At 27.0% G+C, this 27770-nt stretch overlaps 3 protein-coding genes across 5 annotated transcripts in view; all 3 read right to left on the reverse strand.

Annotated features, from left to right (window-relative positions):
- The window catches only part of LOC135929190 (uncharacterized), a 31771-nt gene extending 18280 nt beyond the window's left edge, over nt 1-13491 (reverse strand). Inside the window, exons 1-2 of one of the 2 annotated variants that reach the window (XM_065465740.1) lie at nt 13406-13491; nt 3631-4949 (exon numbers count right to left, since the gene is read on the reverse strand). In XM_065465740.1, the coding sequence (XP_065321812.1) occupies nt 3631-4696 (1066 nt within the window). In that variant the 5' untranslated portion in view covers nt 4697-4949; nt 13406-13491. Of the gene's footprint in view, nt 1-3630; nt 4950-5107; nt 5150-13405 lie in introns of those variants that run through there. The other variant, XM_065465739.1, reaches the window with a different exon arrangement.
- A 5627-nt stretch (nt 13492-19118) lies between these two features.
- LOC135927981 (asparagine-rich protein-like) lies at nt 19119-22405 on the reverse strand. 2 transcript variants are annotated; one of them, XM_065464280.1, is made up of 3 exons: nt 21614-22405; nt 20659-20902; nt 19119-20176 (listed from the first exon to the last, which is right to left on the reverse strand). In XM_065464280.1, exons 1-3 carry the CDS (start codon nt 22400-22402, stop codon nt 19551-19553), a joined length of 1659 nt encoding a protein of 552 aa, XP_065320352.1. In that variant the 5' UTR covers nt 22403-22405; the 3' UTR covers nt 19119-19550. The 2 variants fall into 2 exon arrangements, with proteins under 2 accessions (XP_065320352.1, XP_065320351.1); XM_065464279.1 differs by having other exon boundaries at nt 20536-20902.
- A 172-nt stretch (nt 22406-22577) lies between these two features.
- The window catches only part of LOC135927983 (uncharacterized), a 36023-nt gene continuing 30830 nt past the window's right edge, over nt 22578-27770 (reverse strand). Inside the window, exons 6-8 of the mRNA XM_065464281.1 lie at nt 26239-26315; nt 25128-25293; nt 22578-22711 (exon numbers count right to left, since the gene is read on the reverse strand). Of these exons, the coding sequence (XP_065320353.1) occupies nt 22678-22711; nt 25128-25293; nt 26239-26315 (277 nt within the window). The 3' untranslated portion in view covers nt 22578-22677. The remainder of the gene's footprint in view (nt 22712-25127; nt 25294-26238; nt 26316-27770) is intronic.

The following is a 27770-nucleotide window of genomic DNA, read 5'->3' on the forward strand; positions in this document are numbered from 1 at the left end:
TAATATAAAATATTTATCCAATTACAATATTAAATATTTTCGATTGCGGATATAAAAAATTTTTTGTCTAAGAATTACAAGTGATAAAAAAGGTTACCTCAATTGATAATGGATTTTAAAAGACATACAAGGTAATATAATTCTTAGCAACCTACATTGAAAAAAGGTCATTAAATTAATATAACGTTGTGTTACCCTTTAGATAGTGTTTTATTGAATTGATTAATAAGGAATTTGTAGGCGTAACCAAATCACTAATTCTTGAAGAAGAGAATATAAATGACTAGTTCAAATCATAAAAGTATATGATGGTTAGAGCTTTTTTTTAGATGACATTATGGAAGCTAGATAAAATGGAGAAAATTATTGAGAGATATAAAATTTATAATCTCCCATTTTTAATAAATAAACGACTAGACAGTTGATTATTATTGCTTATCTAAATTATGCACTCAAATGGCTCTCAGCAGCAGGAGTCATAATCTTAAATTACATAGTCACCCAAATAATAGATGGTTAACTTGCAGTCATAGCCATTATACTCACGATGCAAACTCATATCAGAATTTATTATGTTAGACAAATTGACAAAACAAAAACACTAAAAATCTTTGGAAGAAATAATTATGCAAATATTGAACCCTTGAGTTATTTATTTACACGGTAAGGATGAAATAATAGAAATGAATCATTTAGTAACTCCAAGATAAGGACCAGAGTGATATGATGAAAGTAATTAAGATTTTATATATTATTGTCGCACCACCTCCAGTTGGTTAATTATATTTATAATAGTAGTTTGTAGCAAAATCTAAAATATATTCGTATTAAAAATTTAACTCAAAACTGTTTTTCAAAGAAGAAGAAAAAATGCTTACCTAAAAACACGTAAAAAAGAGAAGAAAAGATATCTAATTTATTACATCCATTGTGGGATGAATAATAAGATATTTAATTTTAATAATATTTAAATAAATAGATGGCTTAAATAGTTGAATGCAAATTGTTACTTATATTTATTATCAAAAGCATTGATTTGTAAAATTTTAAAAATAATAACTGTAATATATTTTATAACTGTCAAATACGTCTGCAAAAGTGACATTTTACCTAATATTTTATAAATAATTATAAATAATAGATGATCATCAACCATATATATACTTTTTATAAATAAATTTCTTATACTTGTTTGCACCTTGGAAATATTTTTAGGAAGAGGCATGGTAATTAAATTTAAAAATGAATAATATAGTTGATTAGCGATTTTGAACATGGCTAAATACCATATTAAATTTGTTAATTTACAATTAATAAATGATTATATTTAGTTAATTATGGTTATAAAATAATTTAAATTTGCAAGCTAACATAGTGAAAATATAATTTATATGTATTAATCTATTCTAATAATTAAAATCAATCATTTAATTAAAATTTAGATAGCCTTATTAATTTTTATATAATAAAATCAAATTTATATATAATACTTAATAGAATTATAAAAGAAGGTTAAGGGGGTTATCAAAAAATTTTAATTTAGTCTAGTGGGAATTTAGAGAGACATTAAAAAAAATATTTTGCTTCAGGAGGCTAATCAAATTTTTTAGGAGGGTCGAGCCCCTACACCTCCTTCCCTAATGACGCTGTAATGATTTTGTAAGTAATATAAGGATATATCTAAAAAAAAACTTTAAATCACTTGTTTTCATTTATTTTATTTTCTTCTAACTTTTACTTTTGTAAAAGCTATAACTATAATGTATAAATACATCTATCCAATAAAATTAGCTTAAGTTGTTATAATATTTTTTAAATATATAATTTTTGTCATATATAATAATTGTCATATGTTCAGTGCCATCCATATACACTGATGGTTTCATTTATTTTAAATGTGTTTCAATATAAATCAGCTGGTGAAACAACATTGATATACTCATATTAAATAATTTATATTATGAAAACTTTAAAAAAAAAATTTATATGGAAAACCAACGTAACGGCACTTTTATATAATTTTAATAATAAATAACCGTTATTGGGTATATGTGTCTGGATATGGAATATGGGGGTTCAGAATCTTTATATTTTATGTCATTTATTGAGAGTGATTTTTAAATATGGAAGGTCTGATTTGACAGGAAATATATTCTAACATATACAGGGTAACTACTCTCTATAATTTAGACAATTTTTGTCATAAAATTTTGTGTATTAAATTAATTTAAATTCACAAATCGCCCTCAGTAATTGATTTAAAATTGAGATATTCCAAATCCCCATGGGTTCCATACCCCAATACAACATATATATATTATATGTCATTGAACATTTTGTCAACGATTCATTCATTAAAATGCAATTTGAAGCGCCATTGAACACAAATCAGTCAGCTGGTTACACGTCATTTTAGATTTTTTTAAAAAAGAATGTTTCTATAAAATTTAATTTAATTGTTTATATGAGAAATTAATGGCGTGCCACCAGCTGGATTTGTATTAATACCCATTTAAATGAATGAATGAATGAATGGTATGCCTAGGTATTTTATATGTGATTGGGGATAAAATTTATATTTAAAAGATTAAAAAAACATATAGCATTAATGAAAAATGATCTTGCCCATTCATAGTTTAAAATTTAATTTTTTAAATGTTCTCTTTCAAGATGCTTGAGCTCAGAAAGGGTCAAGTAAAATATTTGCAATATGAATGGCAGGTACATATGTTCTATAATAATGCCAGCCACAAATAATTCATGCTTTTCTTAAATTAGAATTAATAGTGGATCACAATTATACTGACCTTTTCCTTTTCTAAATTAACTCCTTCCTCCTACCTTCAAGTGACATATTATGAGAAATATAACACTTCTCATTAATAAATGGGTATACATAACCCCTCACACGGGGAAGTTTACAAAATATGCTGTGTTTTTTGTATACAAGCCGGGTATTGGAGTTAAAGGGTATGACACATTTACGGTGCAAGCATGAAATCCTTCTAAAGTTGATAATATGCATCTATGCAATATCTAGCATAATAATAAATCAATGAATGAAATAAATAAATTAATGATTGTATAATAATTTCCAATTAATTTATTTTAAAGTTTTAAGAAACAATAATCATTTGTATGCTTAAACATAATATATATATATATACCTTTTTTATATGAATACGAGGAGAGTGTCATAAACCTTTAGGTAGTGTAAATGGTCCTCGTTAAGAGAATTAAATAATAAAAAGAAATGGAAAGGGAGGCTAATATACAGCGTTATTTTATCTCATTTAGACACTTGAAATAGCGAAATGCATCGGGCCTATTTGAACCCGGCCCGAAATTTATTTTATAAAAAAATTTGTCCGGCCCGGCCAGGATTTTTATAAATATTGAAAAATTTAATATATTTTTTATTCGTAAAAATAATATCCTTACAAAGAAAAAAAAATAATTAGCAACCTTGTTTCTTGAGAAATTTTATACCAAGTTATTTCACGAAATGGAATGATTTTATGCTTAAAAAATTCAAACCCAACCCGGCCGGCCAAGCTCAACACGAATTTAAAATAATAGTCGAGTCAGGTACAGGCCGGGCCATATTATAGTACAATATATATGCTTTACCGTTTGTCAAGCAATGGGTGGCCAATTTGACTTGCGAGAAATTTCCAGATCCAATCTCCCCTTTAAATTTGTAGAATCCTATTCTTTTACCCAAAATCAACTCCTTTATGATATCCGGATCCGTTTGTAGCTCTTCCTTGGCCTTTTCGAGCACAGTTTTCTTTCTAACCCTTTTACCGGTGTTCTTGGATCCCGCCATCATATCCTCGAATTGGCTCACCTCGTTGAGAGACCTACTCGAAATGTTAGCGGCATCGTCCCCTATCTTGTTTTTAAATAACTTGTTTCTACCCTTGCTGGCCCTTTTGATAAATATTTTTCTGGTTTTGGAGTCTGATATTTTTTTGCGACGGAAATATTCTTTGTTGTATATGGCTAAACCGGGAAATAGTTTATGGATTTGGGAGTCAAATTTATCCAAGTTTTCCGTGAATTTGACATCGCTCACAGTGGTTGGCAGGTCAGACATGACCCCACTCAAATTAGAAGAATTAGATTTGTTATCACCTGTCAGAAATTGTGGAGCTTTGAGATGTTGATTGTCTGTATCATCCGGGATATTTTGAGCATTAGATTTGACGACTAGATTATAATACGATTTTGGGAGTTCATTATCCACCAAAATATTGATACGCGGTTGATTCAAGATGGGTTTATTAATAAAATTGTCAAAATTATTTACGTGATCATCACCCTCTGTTACATTTCCTACCAGCCCAATCCTTCGATCAGGGCGATGTACACCTGTGGGAATTTGCAGATGGTCCGCCTTTATGATATGATTTCTCTCCACCTTTATCGCTAGCCCATTGTTGATATTCCCGTCCTTAATTGCCCCATTTTGATCAGTTTTATCTTGATAATTTGGGGGATCAGGGAATTTATATTCGATGGAAGAATGATCATTACTGCTGCAATACGAACTGGCCCGGAACATGTTAAATTTTATGACCCCAAGTAGTACCGTTGATTTGCATATTTTGCAGGAATCATTTTCAATGGTAATCGTAATTAAAAATTGTTTGGGAATCAGACGGATAAGATTATAGATGAATAGTAATTTCATAAATTACAAAACAAAAAAAAAATGAAGGAATATATATGTGAATATTCACGTGTGTTTGATCTGAATGTTAAATTTCACAAATTTTATCCAAATAGAGTCCAGGAGTGGATAGATGATATATTTCCCCCAAAAAAAATATGGATCTGAGAATGAATAGTTTATTTTTTAGAAGAAAACAAATTTCTAACAAATAACATTCGGCTAGTTGTATGTCGAAATCATATGGTAGATTCTGATTATAACTTAGAGATCGCTTTTGAAAATGAAAATAAAATATATTATTAAATCGGGAAAAATAATTTTAATAGTAAAAAATAATGTAATAAATAATATGGAAACAATTTTTGTCCATTCGTATATTATATACATTTGTTGCCTTTCTCTAAACATCAAAAGCCACTTTAACTTTACCTTGATTTATTGCCTAATCCCCTGGATAATTAATATAATATTGTTTTTTTTCCTATAAAAATAAAAATTATAAAAATAATATTTATTGGTTTAGTTTAGTAGATTCACAAACTCGTCTAATAAAAGATTAATAATTTATTTTAAAAATAATTAATTATTAAAGAATTCTGGCATAGGATCTAAAATTTATCATTAGTAAATATTATTTTTTTTCTTTCTTTTTTTTCAATATTTTATAATTCATATAAAGGGAAGAAAAGGTAAAAAAAAAATTTGCTTAGATGAAGAAGGGTATTGATTATTTTGGTGTGCAGTAAATTTTATAATGGTATCTATCTATTTACCTATATAATATATATAATGGAATAGATTAAATATTTGTAAAATATATAAGAATTTTTTTTAAATAATAAATTTCAATTTTAATTCATTTTTTAAAAATGGATTTAAAAATAAATAAATAAGTAAATGTAATATATATTTTTATTATAGACGTTTGATCATTATAACTTATATCTTTACATTAAATAAAATATTATTATGGAAAGAAAGTCTAAAAAAAATGCAAAAAACTCAAATAAAAATTTAATTTATTAAATCGAGATAAGATATCGTATAGAATTTTGGAAAAAGAAAAATCTTATTTTGAATGATATTTACTAAATAAATAATTAAAAATTAGGATTATCTCCTGGAAAATGTAATCTGTTATTATTTCTTAAAAGAAAAATGTTATTACAAATAAATTTATCTCATATTCAATTTTTTAGTTTATATGATGTATATTTAATTTAAAATGTAAACATTTTTTAACATTCATATAAGTAAAATTATATTGTATTTTCCCACTTCCAAATCTACGTTATATACAATTTTAAAAATGTATTAATAACATTTTCAATTAAAATAAAAATAATAACTAGTGTTGTTTGAGGCTCAATATTTTAGCCAGAAAAATATTGCCTAATTCTCGAGATTTCGATAATATATGTCTAGACCTTCGTTCCTTCTATGAGCAGAATTCTTCAGACTTACGTAATATTTTTCTGGATAAAATATTGAGTTAGCCGTTAAAAAATCGGCTCACAGAACGAGCTGTTTAGCACAGTAAAATAGATTTTATTTATGCTCGTTATAAAATTAGTAAAAAAAATATAAAAAAATTAATTTATGTATAATCATCTTGATAAAATATATTATTATGAATTTTTTTAAAAAAGGATGGAGACAATATTGATATTAAGGAGTAAAGATGTTTGAACAGGAAATAATCCCAAGTTAAGATTTTCCCAGTCATTTAGAATAGCACTACCCGTTCACTCTATGATGGACAAATACGACTGCCCAATTTTAAGCTAGCCTGACCTTTGAGATCTAGGATATCGACCTAGTACTTGTTACAATCGTAAACTGAAACCATAGTCAATTCCATTAATTTGCTTATCATCTCTCGGACAGAAAATTTAAAGTCGCCATTGCCTGGCTGAGCAATCATGACCATATTAATATTATTTGAGAAGTTTTTAGTAGCTGAAGATCAGATATATCAGCCGACGAGGTCAAAATATTTTTGATGGAAAACCAGAATAGCTGCTTCTAGGCAAAAAAAAAGAGAGAGAACCGGACAAATAAGGGTGGGGATAGCAAATTCTAATATGTAATTAGAAAATTTATTTATAGACGAATAAATTGAAGATAGTGATTTAGCATTTTATATAGAAACATTCATATTTGAGTTTCCCAGGTGGAAAAAGATTAATTTTATTTTCCTGGCGAACGAATTCTAGGTTCGTGGTTCTAAATCTATTAATATTCGATAGACTTTTTAAATACAATTTTTACTACTAACTTTCACATTTTTTTGACAAAATATCTTTAAATCGTTTGGAAAAATTTTGCTTTAAAAAAAAAAAATTGAATTTCTTTTCAAAATAATAAAATTTTATATCGATTGAATGAATATTACTCTTTTTATAAAGTGGTATTTTTTTAATCATTAATTAAAATTGAAAATTTCTTTTCTTTTTGTTGATTGGGAGAACCTTGTTTGTAAAAAAGAAAATATTTCCTTTCATTTTACTTAATTTTTTTTTTGTTTAAAATACTTAAAATGCAAATTCAAAATAGGATTTATAAGTCATCAAAGTTTGAGGTGCAATGGGCGAGCCATGGGCGTCAAGTGGGGTAAGAAAATATTAAACAACGGATAATAGGGTTGGTAATGTTATATTACAGAATAATTCTTTATTATTAAAGACGCATTTTTGATTTTTATATTTTTAAGTGAAAATATATTTAATTTAAAATAGATAATGAACCAAATCAGGTAATTGTGTAACATAGGTTGAAGACTCACTGAGCTATTCATTACGTGATCTTTGTGTAGGATTATAAAACGTAACGAGAGGCTCAGTTTATCCAAATTCCGATTTATAAAAGGTTTAGGATGCAGCTATCGAATCACGCTCAGTCGAATATTCTCTCCTGAGCAATGACATTCAATAGTGCTCTATGTTTGATAAAAGTGATAACGAAAGGTTAGTATAGTATCATACTATATTGAACCAATTTTTTTAAACAAATGACGGATTCATGAAATAGCTACCAGTTAGGAGGAATTATAACCAAGCTCATAGATGGCGCAAAGGTTTGGACATTTATTAGCCAAATCTCAAGGTTTTTGGCAATATTTTTCTGGCTAAAATCTTGAGTTCCGTCTTTAAAAATCGGTTCAAATAGAACCATTTAACAATACTACTCTTAAGTGAGTCGGCTGAACATAGTAAAATGGAGTTAACCAGAGTCCTCTTATCTGTAAGCCACATTCGGGCTAATATTTTATGCAGTTAGACCTGACCCATGGAAGTGCTGCTCGATTTTTGTTATATTTTTTTTTACAGTAATCCATATCGCACACAAGTGCTGCCGAATTTTTTTTTTGTTTACACTCGTTACATTATTTAAAGATTCGAGGACTGCCACGTCGGAGGAATAATTGATAAATATACCTTTTCAGAAAATAAAAAGATTTCTTTTTAATTAAACTGAGTGATTTTTTTTTTACAAAATACAATAATTCTTTTTTTTTGTAGTGAATGTGCTTGTACTATCAAACCTATTTCGATGAATATGTTCATCAACATAAAATTGGCCTGGAAAATGAATTAGAAAATGAACTTGAAAATGAACTCCACGGGGAAGAGAGGCGGGAGTGGGCTGTCAAGCAGGCAGATCTTTATAGGAAATAATTAATTATTTTAATTAACTAAAAGCATTTTGATTAAATGAACCAAGATTTTTAATGATATCCTTAAGCTATCCATATTTCTGACATTTATTTAACCAAATAACAAACGTATTTGATTTATTTTTTATCTTATCTTCATGTTTAAATTTATATTTTCTTTATTAAAAGCATTTAATTTAATATAATATATATTTTATTTTCCCTTCAAATTTCTTAAATAATCTTCTTTTTTTTGAATTTTAATGTAATAACAAAAATAATTTTATTTCCGTAACCGTATAACATAATCAGTTTTTTTTTAAAATATATTTTTATCTCGAATACGCAACCAACAGGCCAATACCAATAATAATATTAATTTTAAAAAAAAACAATTCAGTTTTTTTAAAAAAATGATAGCTCATTTTTAGTTATATAGTTGAATGTTAAATTATTATACTCTGATTTCCTATTTCTATAACTACGAGATTTTTGCGAAATGAATTGTGTATTGACTTTACCTTTTTCATTCCCCGTTAACTAAAATATGAATATCTTTTTTTTAATACAAAATGTCAAATTCCCATTGGACATAGCCAAGATTCGTCCAACCCCGCCGCATTCACAGTTAGCGTAAATTCGCGGTAACAAAAAATTATTGTATAAAATTATCAATTTATAATACCATATTTTGTTATCTTAGCCGCGAATTCGCACTTAACTAAAAATGCAACTGTGAAAGGCATTAATTCCAAAATCTTTCAAAATTCTTGCTTTATTAGCGTTTATGAGTACTTTATCAGTACGATAGCCATTATAAAGTGAAACAATTATTGGCAACAAAATTTTGACTCAACCTTATGATTAAAAAAGTGATTGTAATCACTTATTCATTTTCCCAATGTTTAGCTGTCTATTTGCAGAGTTTGAAAATAATCTTCAAAGCACTTTTTAAAAATCTTCTTGACATTTTTAGGTAAAATTTCATTATAAAATCTCAGTTCTTCACATCAAGAAGAATTCCGAATTTTTCTTTTAAAATACTCTGCTTATTTGCATATTATTTCTATTTTATAGACAGTTACAAAGAGAAAGGAAAAATGTAGTTTTGTTAAACGGCTCGATCTAAACCGATTTTTTAAAATAGGCTAACTCAATATTTTAGACAGAATATTGTTCAAGCCTCGAGATTTTAGTTAATAGATGTTAAAACCCTTGTGTCACCTATGAGCAAAATCTTAAGGCTTGCATAATATTTTTCCCTAATAAAATATTGAGATAGCCATTTTTAAAAATCGGCTCAAAATGAGCCGTTTAACAACACTAGAAAAAAATGGCTAATGGCAAAATAAGGGGAAAAAAAGTTGGCATCTAACCAGATAAATGTCTGATTTTCCCTAATATTTGAAGCCTCCTGCCTGACTAGTAATTGGTGAATCCGTTTTTTAGCGCACCGCAAAAATAAATAAATTCGAGCTGTAAATATAATATTAAAACTATAACATTCTGATTAAAACGTTATGTGTGCCAAAATTTTGTAAAACACTAATTCTGAAACTCATATCAAGGTCTTATGTATACGGCTCTTAGTATATTTTATTGATTTGGTCTGTTTGGTAGATGGTAATTTATCGGTAGAAATAAGAAGAAGAAAAAATTGTCTAAATTGGCATCATCACAGAATGGAGAATATTTAAATTTTAAAATGTCTGGTTTGCTTCAATATTTATCAATTAGTGTCTTACTTATTAGAACAATTTTGTCACTATGGAAAAAGTAACCGAATCATAAGCCAAATGAGAACTACGATATCATAGGCGTCATTATATTTTGAATAGAATTATATTTTCATGAATTTGACGAGAATCTTAATCTCATGACGACGATGTTCTAAGCATCAAGTTGGCCTAACTTTTGAAACCACTAATTCTACAACATACTTAGGCCTATATGTAAGTCTTAACTAGTATATTCATTTCAGTTTAACATTTCAATCTGTTTAGTAAACAATACAAATAAAGTTATTAACGAAATAAATAAAAATTTCGAAAATTGGTTTCACGATTCCGGATGGAAAGAAAAATATAGGGAGAGCACTAAAGCAATTATAATATATAAAATTAAATAAATGAAATGAAATGAAATTATATGTATAAAAAAAATTCTCATCATTATTACAAAAAAAATTGTCGTATTTTAAAAATATGAGACTCGATATCTCTGGTTGTAACCTTGATACTTTGATAATTTAAGTAGTGGTAGCAAAAAAATAATATGTGAGTCAAATAGACTCTAATCTTCGGAAAATATCGTGCCAAAATAAAATCCTTGGTTCCGATAAAATTGAAAACCAATATAAATAGAAGATTATTTAGGTCTGAGGTTGATGAGCTTATTTTGGTATAACAATACCTATAACTAAGTATACCGCCTTTAAATTTGGAAAAAGAACGTCGATTTCTCATAAGAAATTTAAGCATATTTGGTAATATTGTATAGTAGTGTTAACATTTTCGATTTTGAAAAAACGGCTAACGCGATATTTCAACCAAAAATATTACGCGATCCCGGAGAACTTCGCTCATAGATAGCAGAATGGTTTGGCACATTTATTAACGTATTCCCGAAACTCGGGTAATTTTTATGGCAAAATTTTGGATTAGCCGTTTTTAAAGATCGAATCTTATACAATTTGTGCATCATAATTTTCTTTTATCTTACAAATTTGATTTAAAATTTTTTTTTAATGTACCCTTATAATAGTAATATTGTTTTTTTGCGTAGATTTTTTTTTTGGGGGGGGGAGGGGGTATTCTTTCACGTTATTTTAAAAATAGAAGAAGGTATTTTTTTGAGATGATTTTAAATGAAATATAAAATTAAGGAAAGGCTTTTTATCGATTTTAAATAAACAAAAAATATGGTGGAGGGAGAGGGAGGTTTCAACCCCAAATCACCCCCCCCCCCCATTTTTCTACATCACTTAAATATCGTGAATATGTGTCATCCTCATTCTTTTTAAAAATTATTTTAAAGGTGCATATTAAATTTAAGGTATCAAAAAAATGGATAACCGCTTAAAAATCTCCGCAGTGGTAAGGAACATTTGGGATTGGCAGAGTTAGACACCCTTTTTAAGACACGATACCAAAAAGTTTTAAAAAAATACGTGGTTTACAAGGTTAGACTAAAACAAAAATGATAGCAATTCCCTTCTATTATAGCAATCAGCACTATGATCTGGGTAAAGGAATTTTTTTTTTATTAGGCATGGCCAGGTTAGGTATTTTTCTTGATCAATCGAATAAATCATGTTTTGAATATACAATTTTGTTCTTTTCATAAGGATTATTATAACTTATAATAACATACTAAAAAGAAATAAACTATTATGGTATATCTTATTTTTATATTTTGCGCGGATTTGGATTTGAGGTCCCCTGAATTTTGTAGAGGGAAATTGTGGCTAATTTTTATTTTCGGAATGAGTAGATGCCAGAGAAATTGTTTCGCAGAATAACGTCTTTAGGAGTTTACGAAATTTTTCATTATTTTTTAATTACAATTTTAAAATAACAATAAAATCATGAATTAGATTAAATGTTTCATATCGTTCTTATTAGAATATTTATATATATATAAATTTATAACGATTATAACTGCAAAAATTAAATAAATTTTAGATTTTAAATTATTTGATTTAAAATGTTTCTATTTTTTTTTTAGGTGTCAAAAATCTTTATTTTAAAATTTGTATCATATTTGTATTAATGTTGAAAATATAAGTTATTCTGACTATAAAGGATCATAATTTATAAAAGATACTATATCTATAATCTATATAAAAATATATAATTAAAAGAAGGGAAATAATTGTAATACAATAAAAATTTGTGCCCGATATTTTTTTTTAAAGGAAATATTAATTATCTTATATATATATATAACACTTAGTGATGTAAAATCACTCCATTGGATTCCGATTTTTTAAAAATAGCTGACTCAGTATTTTATCCAGAGAAAAATATTATGGGTAAGCCTGAAGATTTTGCTAATAGATGCTACAAAGGTTTGGACATTTATTAGCGAAATCACGAGGTCTAAGACAATATATAGTTTATATATATATACTATATCTTAAAGATGACATAATTGATATTTATATTGATTATAATTATGATAATTATATAATATTTTTTTCATATACAATTAGTTTAAAAAAATAAATAATGAAAACGGGTAAACGAGATAGTATATATATAAGAGGGTATCTGATATTTTACTTAAGAGGGAAGGGGGGGGGGAGTGGAGATTTGAAATTTTACGGTTTAGATAAATGTATTTAATCCCATTCCCTAAATAGACTAAAATATTAATAATTTTATTGAGAAAAATTTAAATATTTATATTCTTTTTTATTTATTTTTTTTAGTTATATAGTAAAAGTAATTGTAATATAGCTTCCTTCGAAAAGCATTAAATTTTAATGAGTTTTTTTTAAAGTATAATAAAGTGTACTATAATAATTTTTTTACTTTTTTTTACTATCAATTTGAATTATCAATAAAAAAAAAAGGAAGAAAAGTTTTTGAAGTTGATATCCTGTAATTTTGTTGGATTTTTGAGAAATAGATTACTAACTGATATCCTTCCCCCCTTTAAATTGTTAAACTGGAGTGGAAAAAAAATCAACTATTTTAAAAAAATCATATTCATAACCAATTTTCAACAAATATCACCTTAAAACAAGGGTCAGATCAAAAAAAATTGAGAATGTTCAAGAAGGATTTTTGATCTTGCCTAAAATTCCAAATCGTTTTTTTTGCCTTCTGCGTTTTTTTTTGCATATAAAAAAATAACTTTCATTATATTAATCCTTAAATTTCTTTAAAAAAATCTTCAATTTTATTCATTTCCAAAGGATATTTTTTGCTCAAAATTTTGGGTAAAAAAAATATATTCACATTTATAAATTTTTTTGAAATCCCTTGCTTAAACATACAAGACCTTCAAAGTATAATGAATGGTTTTTTCTAATAATTAAACTCTTACCAAAAATAAATATATTGTACTTCGAATAGTGCCTAATTGGATTTTAAAGGAAAACACGAATAGATATCTAGCAACATATTTTTGAATTTAGTTGTTCGAATAAAAAGGATATTTTGAATATTGTTTACATTTTAAAAGAAAAGGTGAAGAAACAAATAATCTTATTCCATTAAATTAAGTAACAAATTTTAATTAAAGTGTTAAAATAATAATAAAATTTATATATATAATTTTTTTTTTATATATAATCTATTTTTTTTTTCCGATAATCAATAATCTCCGTTAAATAATTTTTTGTTACCTTTTGACGCGCATAAAATTATATTTAGCTGTTGTCGTATATATATGATTTATTGAATAACGTTGTCATTTAGTAAATCGAAATCCGAATTCCGTTATAATAATGCTTTTAAGAATTTTAAAGGTCATGCCACATAAGTCCTACGACAATCAAGGTGTATAAAATATCTCTTTTCACCATACCTTTCCCTTCAATTGGGATTAACTAAATTTGTTTTTCAAGTTTTATGGAAGTGATAAATTTTCATAAATATTTCAGATACATTATTGTAGGGTAATTTTATACAATCTCATATCGAGAATACTTACATCTTCTTATATGTTTGCATGTTTCTGATTTAACACAAAATTTTGTAAGTTGCTTGATATTACACATTTATGGTAATGTAATTTGGATTGTCTCTTTAACATATCCCGGCTACATTTTTGAAACAAATCAGAGAACAATTTATTTAAAAAATTTGCAAAAAAAAAGAAGTTTACTATATATGGTATATACATTTTAAAGACATTTTTATGTAATAAAAACAAATAGTCGCTATGATATGCTTATATAGCTTCATAAGCTGGATGGAGGAAGGAACGAGGCTCACCTTCCTTTAGGAAATTTTCCTATATTAAATCTCATCTTAAGCTGATAAAAATTATCTGCACCCTCTCTTCCCAATCCCACCCACATCTACCTCCCAAATTTCAGCAATCTAAGTAAAGTTAATAATTTTTTAACACAACCACATCTCCGGGAAATTTGTTTTTTTATAACAATCTAAATGTAATTTAATAATCTTTTAAAATTTTAAAATAATGACCATAAATAACTTCTTTTTTTTAGCATTTTTTATATTAAATAGAAAAAGAAGTATACTCAACCAATGGCCGGCAAAAAAGCGGTGTCCCTGAAGCCTTCCAAATAAAAATTTATTTAACTAAAGAATTTTTAATTAAATTTTAATTAAAACTCTTCACAAGTAATGTCAAGCAATATCTAGGTTTTTTTTTGATAGTAAAATAATCATATCATATAATCCAAATAGTTTTACCAAAATAAAAATAAATGTCATTTGTTAATGGAATTTATAATGATATTAAAAATATGATGGCAGGAAGAAAAATTTAATGAGCCGGGGTAGACTTTTCATAAAATTATAAGAGATTGGGCAACTTGTGCAGAAATTTTTAACGGGCCGAAACGGTCCGGGCTTTACAGATCTTAGCGGCCATAATATCAAAATTTAAATCTGTTGTTACAATTGAAATTTTGAAGTGAACCAAATATATTTTGTATAATATTTAATTTATATGTAATTAAATATGATAGTTAACCTTTAAGCATTCTCAAAAAATTTGAATCAGCGAGGCATCCTCTATTTCTAAAAACATTTATAGCCACACACTAAGAAATATTTCCAGCACTGGAAAATACTGATATGCTATATCACTTTTATCCTAATATAATCATTAAATATAAAAATTCTGATATCAATTTTTTTATTATCTTAAATTATTCTTAGTTTGATGAATGCTAAAATTGTTTATCTTTTTTTTTTCACATACTCTGTGTGCGGGAAGAGGGAGAATAGGAAAGTAAAATTTTAATCTTTCTATTTTTATTTAACCTACGATCGGGTCATGAATTGCAAAATAAAATGCGTTCATTTTAATTTGTAAAGGGATAAATTCGGATATGGGATTATTTATCTTTGATCATAATTTAAAAACCAAATGGCAAGTGAAATATTTATATAAAAATGTATCTAATAATAGAAACAGGGTAAAGCGATTGGAAGGGGTAACAATGTTAACGAGAATAACTTTTTGACCCTTGATCATATATTACCTTAAATTTGGTGTGAAGATGAATTTTCATATCTAATTTTTTTTAAATCTATGTTTATCTTTTGAAGATCATTCATTGGCTTTATATTTGATTTTTTTAAATAAAGCTTAAAATTTCTTGTTTGAATATATAAAATTATATTAGAAATATTTTAATAGTTATGTAAAAAGGACAAAACACATTCGAATGTTAGCACCGCTATTCTAGTTCATGCTAAATACGGCTATTCTCCAATTAAATGATTCCATAAAATAACCAAATAAAATGATATTTTCATGGTTAAGGGGTAGAATGAAAAGTTTGAATTTTTATAAATGAATAAATTCTGATGTAATATATAATATAAAAAATTGGCTTCAAAGGATTATATATATATAAAAAATTTAAATGTAAGAAATTATTAGTTGCTTATATTATTGCCCAAAAGTTTTGATTTAAAAAAAAAACTCTAATAAATGATATCTTTTAAAATATCTATTCAATTTTCTATTTAATTTAATTGAAATCTTACAAAATTTATGAAATCCAAGATGAGCGGCGCCTGAATCCCTATCTGGATTTATAATAAATAAATATATAAACCTGTCACCAAAATTTTATCTCATAATACTTATCTATTAGGAGATAGATCTATTTTGGGGTGGGTTGGAACAGTTGACTATAAAATTTTGTCTGAAAAAGAAATGTAAAATAACATCTGTTATGTTAGTTTTGGTTGGCTGGATTTAAGAATTGGGAGGGAAGGAGTTTAATTTTGTAATATATGCTTATTAATGGGTATAATCTAAAAGCTTAAATTTTAGTGTTTTAGTCTTATATATAATTAATAAGTTGGGAAGGGCCACTTTAGCTAATGCTTATTTGAATAAAAAAAAGATGGCCAAACATAGTTTTTAGCCGAGAACTAACAAACTCAGCCTCGAGGTTCTTCTTGAAAACATTCAATGCTTTTTTTGTTACCATTGTAGATTGAGAGGAATTTGCCAATTTTAGACATTATTCAATTATACTTCTAATATACAAAGATAGCTTGTTCAGGGTAGATTAAGGCATTATTAAGACAAATAAAAGATTCAGAAATATTCTAAATTTCCCGTTATATATATAGGCTTATTTTTTTAAATGGGAAAATATTATCTTAAATGCGTGTAATACAAAATAGAATTCCATTTTACAAGAAAACTTTTAATTTCTTTATTAAAGCGATAAAGATTATAAATATAATTATTGTGTATTTCAATTACGTTATTTTCCCTATATTGACATGATAGCAATCAAATTAATATTGTAATGTCAATTTATATGAACATTTACATTCGTATTTATTATCTTGCATGGAAGGAACAACATAAGTTAAAGTCATTGAATTAAACTTGAGTATTATTATTAATTTATAAGTATTTTTAAACTCTTGTTATTTTTGATGTTGAGAAGGTGTTTAAGATTCCAGATATTGGTGATTGTGAAATTACTATAATTTTTGCGCCTTCTAAAAAAGGGAGTAGAAAGATTTATTTCCAACCATTATTGAAATGTAAACTATATTATTATGTAACCTAGTAGGAGATTATGTGGTGGATTCTAAGGAAAGAGAGCTCTAATGGAATTATACTATATTTCCTACTGTAGAAACTGAAAAGAATAGAATGCTAATGGTTGTTTGAATACAATGTGATGAGAAAATAAAATTTTTATAAATTTGCAATAATTAAAACTTTATTGCTTAAAATTTTGGCTTAAGACTTTCCGAGAAATTACATAATTTTAAATTCGGCAACGCCTACGTTAAAACTATTTGTTTTAATTTATATTCCCTTTTTATTATTAAAATCACTATAAATTAACAAACTAAATAAATAAAAGTTATTAAAATGATAAATAAAATTTTGTTTTTATTTCAAAAAATTAAATTACATCTCCCTTATTAACAGAAATAAAATAAAATGAGCGAAATTTAACCAATTTGTAGAATTGAAATACAAGAAAATATTAAAGAGAGTATACATACCAATCGTATCCGACACAACCGGTTTTTTTGGCAATCATGCCCTAACCTTCTTCAAATCCCTTGGTAAAAAAATCCGCGCCATCACTGGTGACCCACAGGAAGGCTTCTATCTCAGACACCGCATATCTATTGATGTATGCAGATCTAACTGCATTGCCATCCACGGCTCTCTTTCTTGACCTCCTCCCACCCAACATACAATTTACTATACTAATTTTTTTTTTTTTATTATACAGATTTTTATATAGATTTTAATTTATAAAATAGTTTACATGATATTTTTAATATATATTTTTAAATTACGTATATATGTTTTACTTTTAACGTTCAATGTATTATTTTAAAATTGATTTTTAAATAAATAGTGTAATGAGCTAAAAAAATATAAAAAAAATACTCATTTCAGCTATTAAACCATTATATATTTGAAAGTAAATTGAAGAAGCTTGATAAAAATATATTATATTTATTTTAAATTTTCATTATTTTAAGTTTAAAAATATTACTTTATATAATTAAAACAATAACTAAAAATGGATATTAATTTTTCTTTTTTTAATAGCCAATATTTTGATCTAACAATAAAGCAAATAGCATATTATACGATTATTGAAGTTAAGGCTCGGCTATAAAAAAAAATTAATAAAAATTGAAATTTATCTTTTACGTTTCTTCAAAAAGTGATTTAGTATTGGTTTTTTTAGAATTTAGTTCATTTTGGTGATATCGAAATTTTTTTATTGTAACTTTTATTGAGATCTATATAATAACTTATAAAATCGACGCAATAAATGACTAACTATAAAAAGATAATTTATACATCTTTAATCTGAGGTTTTTTAATCTATAATCAAAAATAGACTTTCATAAAATCAAACTTTGCTACTTTGTTGAGGGGTAAACCATCATTACAAAGCATATTTCTGTTAATTATTGCGAGCAATCTACTTCATCTGAAATCACCACAAGATATTAAAATTATATATATCTTTAAATCATTTTAATATACTACACCACAAAGGTTATATTTTCTGAAATCATTAAAATATTAAAATTAGATATATATTAAGATGATTAAAACACATTTAATAAGATGAAGGTACCATCAATGCAATGTTCTTCTTCATCTAATCTTATTTAAAAATTTCCATGCACCTTGATATGACTGGAGGAGATGGTATCAATCGATTTCCCAATTATTAGGTTCAATTGGTTTGATATAGTGTTGCTATAAAAGGCTCAATTTGAGATTTTTAAAAACGGCTAACTCAACATTATAGCCAGGAAAATATTGCCTAAGCGTAGATATTTTGCTAATAGATGTTCAATCCTATGTATCTATGAGAAAAATCTTTTAAACTTGTATAATATTTTTCTAGATAAAATATTGAGTTAGCCGTTTTCTAGGTTTTAATTTTAAAATATTCGTTGTTTTTGAATCTAATGATAAAAATGATATTACAAAAAAAATGTTACGAGCCTTCAAATTAATTCAATTTTAAACCAGAAAATTTGATGTTTGATGATCAAAATTTTAAGGTCCAATAAAAAAAATCAATAGTAAAAAAATAACAAATGCATATTTTTGTTTTATTGAATGAATTTATGGATGTCTCAATAACTTAATAATCTTGGGATATCAGAATAAATCGCAAAGGTGCGCGCGAAAAAATCACATTATACTCAGTGTTGTTAACCGGCTCGTTTTGAGCCGATTTTTAAAACGGTTAACTCAATATTTCGTCCAGAATAATATTACGCAAGCCTGAAGATTTTGTTTGTAGGAGGAACAAGCTATTAGCGAAATCTCGAGATTTAGGCAATATTTTTCCGGATAAAATATTGAGTTGGCCGTATTTAAAAATCGGCTTAAAAACGGGCCGTTTTAACAACACTAGTTATACTAGAACATAGTAATTATGAAACATAGCTCTTCTTATTAAAAATAATCCACAAAAGTTAATTTACGATAATTAGATATAATATTCAAAGATGGGGGGTTTTTTTTATGAGGGAATTGTCAACCATTTTTCTCCAAATCTTCCTCAGTTTCTTCTTCGATGCTTTCCCGGCTACTCTTTTCCCATTTGAGTTTAAAATAGCTCAAAAGTAATTTAGCATTATCCAATGCGGTGTCTTTGCTCGTGGTCAAGCCCAATTTTTTGCACCTTTTGACGCATTTGAGATCGTTGTGAAACTGTGTAATTTGATCGGCAGAAGGCAGTTTTAAATTATCGGTCTCCTCCTTGCGACTATCCTCGTCATCTCGGATATTACAGGACTTAGAATTTAAATTATTTTCATCATTACTACAAGATTGAACAAATAAAGGGTTTTGGGGATAAGTTACAGCCTTATAGATGAGACTAGAAGTGGAATCCTGATCTATACAATTGGTCGCTGTCGGAATCGATTTGTCATCATCAATGAAGCGTGTGAGCATTTTTGTAGGCACGGATAAATATTGTTTAGACTTTTTACCCTGAAAACTGTTAGGAGCCTCATGCAACTTTTTAGCATTTTTATTAAAGGATGATTTTTTAGAGGAATGGGTTTTCGTGACATGTTTACCTTTAAAATTCGGATCGATTTTGACAAATTCATTGAAAATTTGATTGGTTTTATGATCGATGGCAAAATCTCTTACTAAAAAAAATAAATAGAAAAAGAGTGATATATAAAAAATGTAAACATATATTTTTTTAAATTTGGGAAGGATTTTATGAAACAGTAAGAAAAATATGCAATTTAAAATATAAATATTTATTAATTTATTTTCTGGGGGATTTTTTTTAGAAATTTTCTCTATATATGCTTTATTTTACAAAACTAAATTATAAAACACTTGTGATATATTAAAAAATCAGGAGTGACAAGTGATGAGTTTATCTATAGTATTTTAATTCATGATGATAAGGTAAACTACTTTCAAAGTGTCGCTACGAATGCTTACCTCTGGATCGCTTAAATAGTTAACAATTTTTAAATTATTTTTAAAAAAAAACCTTCAGCTTCAATGCCGAACTCTGGTCTATTAATCATTATTGTATTTTCAAGATCTCCTACATGTGTTAGATCACTCAATTCACTATTTAGATCATAATGACCGTTTGATAATTCTGCAGTACCGTTAAATCTTAGTGGATCAGATGGTTTTGCGATATATTGCTCCTTTGGTACAATACAGTTGCCTTTAGTCATAACTATTTCGTTGTTGTCATCGTTCGAAGTTTCTGAAATTGAACTTTGGGGCAGATACAAGTCCTTAGGATAGGAGTTATATCCGGAATCCCATTTCAGTAGTGACCGATTATTAGTAACATGACCATTTTCTTCAAATGAACTTTCCATTTCAAAAGATACGGTTAAACTCTATAATTGTTTTTTTTCCCCCGATTAAATATATAATTAGTTTTATGATAGTAATCACAATGAGAGACCTACCTTCAGCCCGGACTAAATCCCTTGGTATACAACTAGTGTTGTTAAACGGCTCGTTTTGAGCCGATTTTTAAAAACGGCTAACTCGATATTTTAGCCAGAAAAAAATGTTGCCTAAGCCTCGAGTTTTCGAGGATATATGTCTAGACCTTTGTTCCTTCTATGAACAAAATCTTCAGGCTTGCGTAATATTTTTCTGGATAAAATATTTGAGTTAACCATTTTTTAAAAATCGGCTCAAAACGAGCCTTTTACAATACTATATACAACTCTGAAAACTAAAAAAAAAGCTTACGTCGCTGACCCATAAAACATTAACTGCTCATATTTTTGATAATAACTATTTATTTCTAAATTAATAAATAAATAGAGAAAGAAAGAAAGAAAGAAAAGAAAGAACTAAATTTTTAAAAAAAATACGGGCTCGGACCGAAGAAAAAAAATAATAGATCCGGGCTAGGAAGTCATGAAAATAGCATTTTTTTTTCCAAATTCGAAACAGAGCTTAAAATTTCAATCACTGGAGGACTCCTGAAATATAATTCCCATTGGCCCTAATGTTAAAGTTAAAAGATAAGAACCTATAAAAGTTATAAGAAAAAAAATATATAATATATTAAGAATATATTTTTTAATATATACTCTGACTTCCTCGTTTGAACTCGCGTTGCTTTGCGCGTCGATATGATCTCCGCTTAATTTCCCGGCATTGGTTAATTTAATGGTTGATGATGGATTTGTGACATCTGTTTCTTGGTTGGTATTTACGTTAATTATATTTCGATCGATTTGAATATTAAATATATCAACTTGGGGTAAGTTCCCCGAATTTGACGAGTTACAAGGAGAACGAATTATATTTGAGTTGTCGAGGCATGTTCCTTTAGAATGTCTCATTGGTTGATTATAGTCATTCGTAGATGTATTGCCATTCAAGATCGACTCTATTCCATTGGCTGAACCATTCTCAAATGTAACGACATCAGGAATGGATATTTTATTGCCTACAGTTTCATGGCAATCACCAAGATTATTAACTTTACTAGACTTTATTTGAAGATCGGTAATATTAACATTTTTATCGTGATTCATATAATCGCTATCGTGACTGTTTTCTTGATTATTTATTGTATTTTCGTGATCGCGAAAGGGGTGGATTATGTTAGAAATGCGCGGTGCAATTTCTTGAGAAAATCCATCGTCAGTAAGGTCATTTGCGGAAGAAGAATCGTGGGAAGCATCTCTCTCATTTCTATTCGATGATAAGAACGAAAGATTTAATCTGGCTGTAACGGATTCCCTCTCGATGTGAGATCTCAGAATCCAAATATTTTTGCATTGGCTCTCCAAAGATTCGTAGTCAAGGTTATGGGTATCGTTTCCGGGATAATTTGTGGTTGTATCGTTTATATGGTTGGAATTAAAATGCATTTATTATAATAAATCACGTTTGTATTCGACCCCCGCTTACTAGGGTTAAATGGATCGGGTTTGTATTTAGCGCGATGGATCAAAAAGGGGAAGGGAGGTATGGTTTTTTTTAAAATATAAAATCAAATCGCGATACGACGACACTCATAAAATTGTGTACATGTATAGAACAATTTGCGGAGATAAACGATTTGTACAAAAAAAAGGTTGATAAATAGATAGCGTCCTTTGGTATTTGTGATAATAATAGTAACGGAACTCTCGGGCTAAAAAATTTATATAACGGCAGTGATATCCGGTGTTATTAACCTAAAATTATATATATATAAATTGATTAGATGTACAGCTTTAATAAAAATGGCATAACTTAAAAAAAATTAAAAATCTTGGGAGAGTTAAATCTCGAATTCGCTAAAAACAATTTTTCGCACAATAAATAATTTTCGGGATGATCACCAAATATTCGGCATTAGTTCCCCCTTCCCTACTCCTTCCATATTTTTAAAAATATTTTGTTTAGCGTATTAATAGTATATACATAAGAATTAAATTATAGGTTCTCACCTCTATCCAGGGGCTTAAAATATAGGCGTTCATAAAAAAGTAAAAAAATGTCAAAAAAAAAGGATTTTAAGTGTCCAAATATTCCTAGAAGTTAGTGTTATTTTAAACGGCAAGAGTTTGGGTCGATTTTTAAAAAACGGCCTGATTAAAATTTTAGCCAAATTTAATATTGAGTAAGCCTGGAAATTTTGATCATAGAGGGGGCAGAAAGATTTGGACCTTTGATTTTTTTATAACGATATTATAATTTAAATCTAAACATATCTATATGCTACAATTTAAAATTGCCCGATTAGCTGATCGTCGGCCTAGAATTGATGCTCCACTTGCGCAAATGTTCAAAATGAGAAAATCAAAATTAAAGTTTAAAATCGAATCTAGGAAAAGCTTATTGATCAATTTTGACAGAGCTTATAACTTTGACAAAAATTAATATTTTTTAATCTAGTTTTTATTTTTATATTTATTGGGAACAAATAAGTTATTATCCACTTCTAACTCAAAAATTTTGAAAATGTCGAGTGGAGCACTCCAATTCTAGACCGACAGGATTAGACAAAAAATTTTTTAACCTTCTTCTTAATGCTGGGAGATTTAACTCAAAAAATATATTGTAAAGACGGGACATCATACTTTTCTCCCTTATTCGATGATATATGAAATCAGAAATCATGCCTATCTTATGAGGTGTGATCCACAAAATTTACCTCTTTTTTTCGGGAATATTTAATTATTTTTATAAAAATACGTATATACAAACTATCTAATTATCCGTCAGCCCCGTCATTCTTGACGGGCTATCAGTTAGTACATATATAATAAGTATCCTTTTTTTAAAAAAAACTCTGCCTTAATATAAAAAAACGTGGTATTTTTTTTGTATTTTTTTTGTGCAACATTGAATAAAGGACATTAATTCTTTTACATAAACTTTTAAGTAGTGTTGTTAAACGGCTCGTTTTGAGCCGATTTTTTAAAAACGGCTAACTCAATATTTTAGCCAGAAATATTGCATAAGCCTCGAGATTTCGATAACATATGTCTAGACCTTTGTTCCCTTCTATGAACAAAATCTTCAGGTTTGCATAATTTTTTTTTATGAATAAAATATTGAGTTAATCATTTTTAAAAAAATCGACTCAAAACGAGCCATTTAACAACACTACCCTTTAAAGGGAAACGAAACATTTATTTTCCTCTGGGCAAGATTAATAATTTGGGCATGATTCATAATAATGGTATTTCTAATAGATGTGTATCTTTAGTTTAATCGTTTTTTTTTATAAAACACTCTGTAATAATTGTTATTATTTAAATAATAAAACATCAATATTTCATAATTTCTTCATTCTCGTGGAAGGAGTTGAAAAGTGAACACTCATTAATTTGCTATGGATGTAAATCGTAAATAAAAATGACGATCTAAGGATATCGAGTTCAAGATATTATTCTAAGTAAATTAGCACAGTTACACGTTGTTGCGAAGAATTATGAAAAAAATCAAGAAAATCGCTTAAAAGATATATCCACTTTTACCCCGAATTCTCAGCTATAAACCGGAATTCACAGTTAGTGCGAATTCGCAGGGTAAGAATACAAAAAAAAATATATTTTGTATATTTGTATATTTTGCCACGAACGAGCTAAACTATGGTTTTAGCTGTAAATTAAAATAATAGTAATTATAAAAGAAAGGCTTAGGAAACTTTGAGATATACCGGAAGAAATGTAATTTAACTTTTAGGAAGTTTGATTCAAAATTAACTTATGATGGAAGGAATAGGAAAAAAATGGGTTATCTAAGATAAAAACTTTGGTTATTTAGTTCGTCATGATATCAAAATGAGATAGCCTTCAAAAAATGAATTTAAAAAAAAACTAAATTAGACAATTAAGCATTCCAATTAGACTTCCCTAGAATAAACTCGTTTTAGCGATTAAATCTGATCATTAACTTATGAATAATCCCGTTAAAATGAAAAGTTAAATCAAACGGGCTGTAAAATTCCCTAAAAAATGTAATTACCCGAGATTACATATCTGGGGAAAAAAAACATATATTTCTCCTTCTTACCATTATTTTTTCAATACACAATTTTTAATTTAAAAAAAAAGAAGCAATATGAGTGGGTCCATATCACTTATTGATAAAATTATAAACCTTTCATTATTCGAATGCGTGAAATAGGTTTTGGAAGACGACGAATTAATGGTAGTAGCAGTATCACTGTGGCAAGATGGAATGGTTAATGAGATTGTGGATTGAGTTTTATTCGCTTCAGTAAGAACATCGCCACTTGTTATGTCTTTAACCATAATTATTCGATCTGTTATAATATAAAATTATAAATATGTTGTATATATAATACAGAGACCTGCAGGCCAGGCCCTAAGCCCGGCCCGGATAAACGGAATTTTTTTAAAAATATTTGAAATCGCCATTATTAGCCATAAAATTCAAAAATAAATAAAATATATTTTAAAAAAATCCGGGCCGAAACCGAAAAAATTTTTAGAAAAAAATCCGGGCCGGGCCGGGCCATATTAATGGTACCTCTGCAGGTCTCTGATATCTATGTCGCATTGGGTTATTGCGACAATTTTTAAATAATTTAAAATTCAATTTAAACGGGAACTAATTCCAGCATATGTAGCCCACTTACCTTGGTGACGCAAAATCACTTCCACTTGAGTCGATTTTTAAAAAAGGGGTAACTCATTAGAAAAAATATTACGCAGGCCTGAAGATTATACTCATAGATGCCATCCCATCAAAGATTTGGACATCTGTTAAAGAAATCTCGAGGCTTATTCAGGCAATATTTTTTTTCTGTCTTAAAATATTGAATTAGCCGTTTTTAAAAATCGGCTCAAATGGAGCGATTTTGAATCACTAAAATATCCTATAAACTTCGTACAATTTTTACCCATAAATCTTTGTATATTTTGTATTTTATATGAAAAATCGATATTAAAAGATTCAATTTAAAAAGTAGCTCTTAAGTTCGTGGCAAAAAAATTGTTTGAAATTTGGTGAAATGTATTTTTGATCAAATTTAAAAAGTTAACCGTAGTAAATGATTTAAGAGATAGAAATTCTGAATAACCCTATTGATTCCATATCCATATAAATATTATATTATATAAACTTTAAATGAGCATGAGTCCTATTTAAAGATATTTGTTAGCTTCTCTAATGTCAGATTTTTTATAATTAAAACATTTTCAGAATATACATATATATATATTATAATGATAAATAACATGTTAACCTTGATTAGATGGCACCAATGACAAGTTGGCTAATTTTGTAGGGTCCTTGATGGGTTCAATAGCGTTGGACAAACTTCTTTTTATGAATGGTTTGTATTTTTTTTTTGTTGAAAATTATGAATTCATTTTATTTAAAAAATAAAAAAAAATAATTATAGTTTGGATTTTATAAATTTATTTTTATAACCATCGCCTTAAACATTTGTTTGAAATAAATTAATTCTGTATAATTTTATTATTTTAAAAATCAAACATAAAATAACAAACACGCCGTTGAAAGATAAAAATTGGATAAAAAAAATAACAAATAATCAAGAAAAAAAAAATAATTTATATATTTTGATCACGAGTGGATCTCATTTAAAAATCTATAGAAATTTTCAAATTTAAACAAGAATTTTTATTATAAATTATTAATTTATATATTATTTACGATATTTTCAATAAAACCCTTATTTATTCGTGGTTGCGTCGAAAGTTGATTATACATACAAAATTTATACTAATAAATTACCTAACTAAATTATCGATAAATAATGCATGTTATGATTTTTTTTTTTAAAAAAATAAGAATTAAAATATAACAATTTTTACATAAAAAAATATTTAGTGGTAGAAAAAAAATTTTGAAAGACGTTATTTAAGTCAAGTTAAAACAGTTATATCTTAATGCATTACCCTGCATTCACGGACAGAGCGAATTTTCGGATAAAAATGAATGAAAATATTATTATATTTTTATTTATTTTATATACTTCGCCACGAATTCGTGCCAACAGTAATGGCGGAGTTAGGAAGTTTGCACATAGCGTTCGCATAAATAAAATTCAAATTCACAAATGAAATTCATGTTTAATTTTTTCTAATATTTCATATTACAATTCCATATAAACCAATGAAGAATAAAAAATGCTTGATGCCTCAATTAATATTAGGGGATTTAAAAAGAAATTTTTTTTTCTAAAAATAATTTCGGTTTGGACATTGTTGAACTTTATATTTTTTTTGCCGGTTCGGACTTTGAATTATTAAATATTATATCTTTTTTGAAATAAAATATATTATAAAATTCTTGCAAGAAAAATTAAAAAATCGTTAAATAAGTACCATTGGCAAATTATATTCTTTATAAAATAATTTTATTATATTAGAGAACATAAAATTAAAATATTGATTGATTCAATATTAATTGAATTAACAAATCTTGACTGTGGAATTATAATTTAACAAACAAAAAAAAATGTAATTTAATAAAAAAATAAAAATGAAGAACGTCATAATTTATCCGAATAAAACTCAGGCTTAAAATATTTATATAATTAATAACAAAAAATACTATAAATTATATTATAAAATTTTTCCATTATTTTTTTTAAGCGTTAGAGTGTTACTAGTTACAGAAACAAGTAGCAAATGGCGTTCCTTTTCCTTCAAAAAAAAAAGAAGTAGTACCGTTAATAACGACATTACTTTCATATTCTAGATATATTTCAGAATCAGTGTTGTTAAACGGTTCGATTTGAGCCGATTT

Source organism: Gordionus sp. m RMFG-2023, chromosome 4 (genome assembly GCF_954871325.1).
Source record: "Gordionus sp. m RMFG-2023 chromosome 4, tfGorSpeb1-WG-v2, whole genome shotgun sequence".
Classification (NCBI taxonomy): Eukaryota; Metazoa; Nematomorpha; class Gordioida; order Chordodea; family Parachordodidae; genus Gordionus; species Gordionus sp. m RMFG-2023.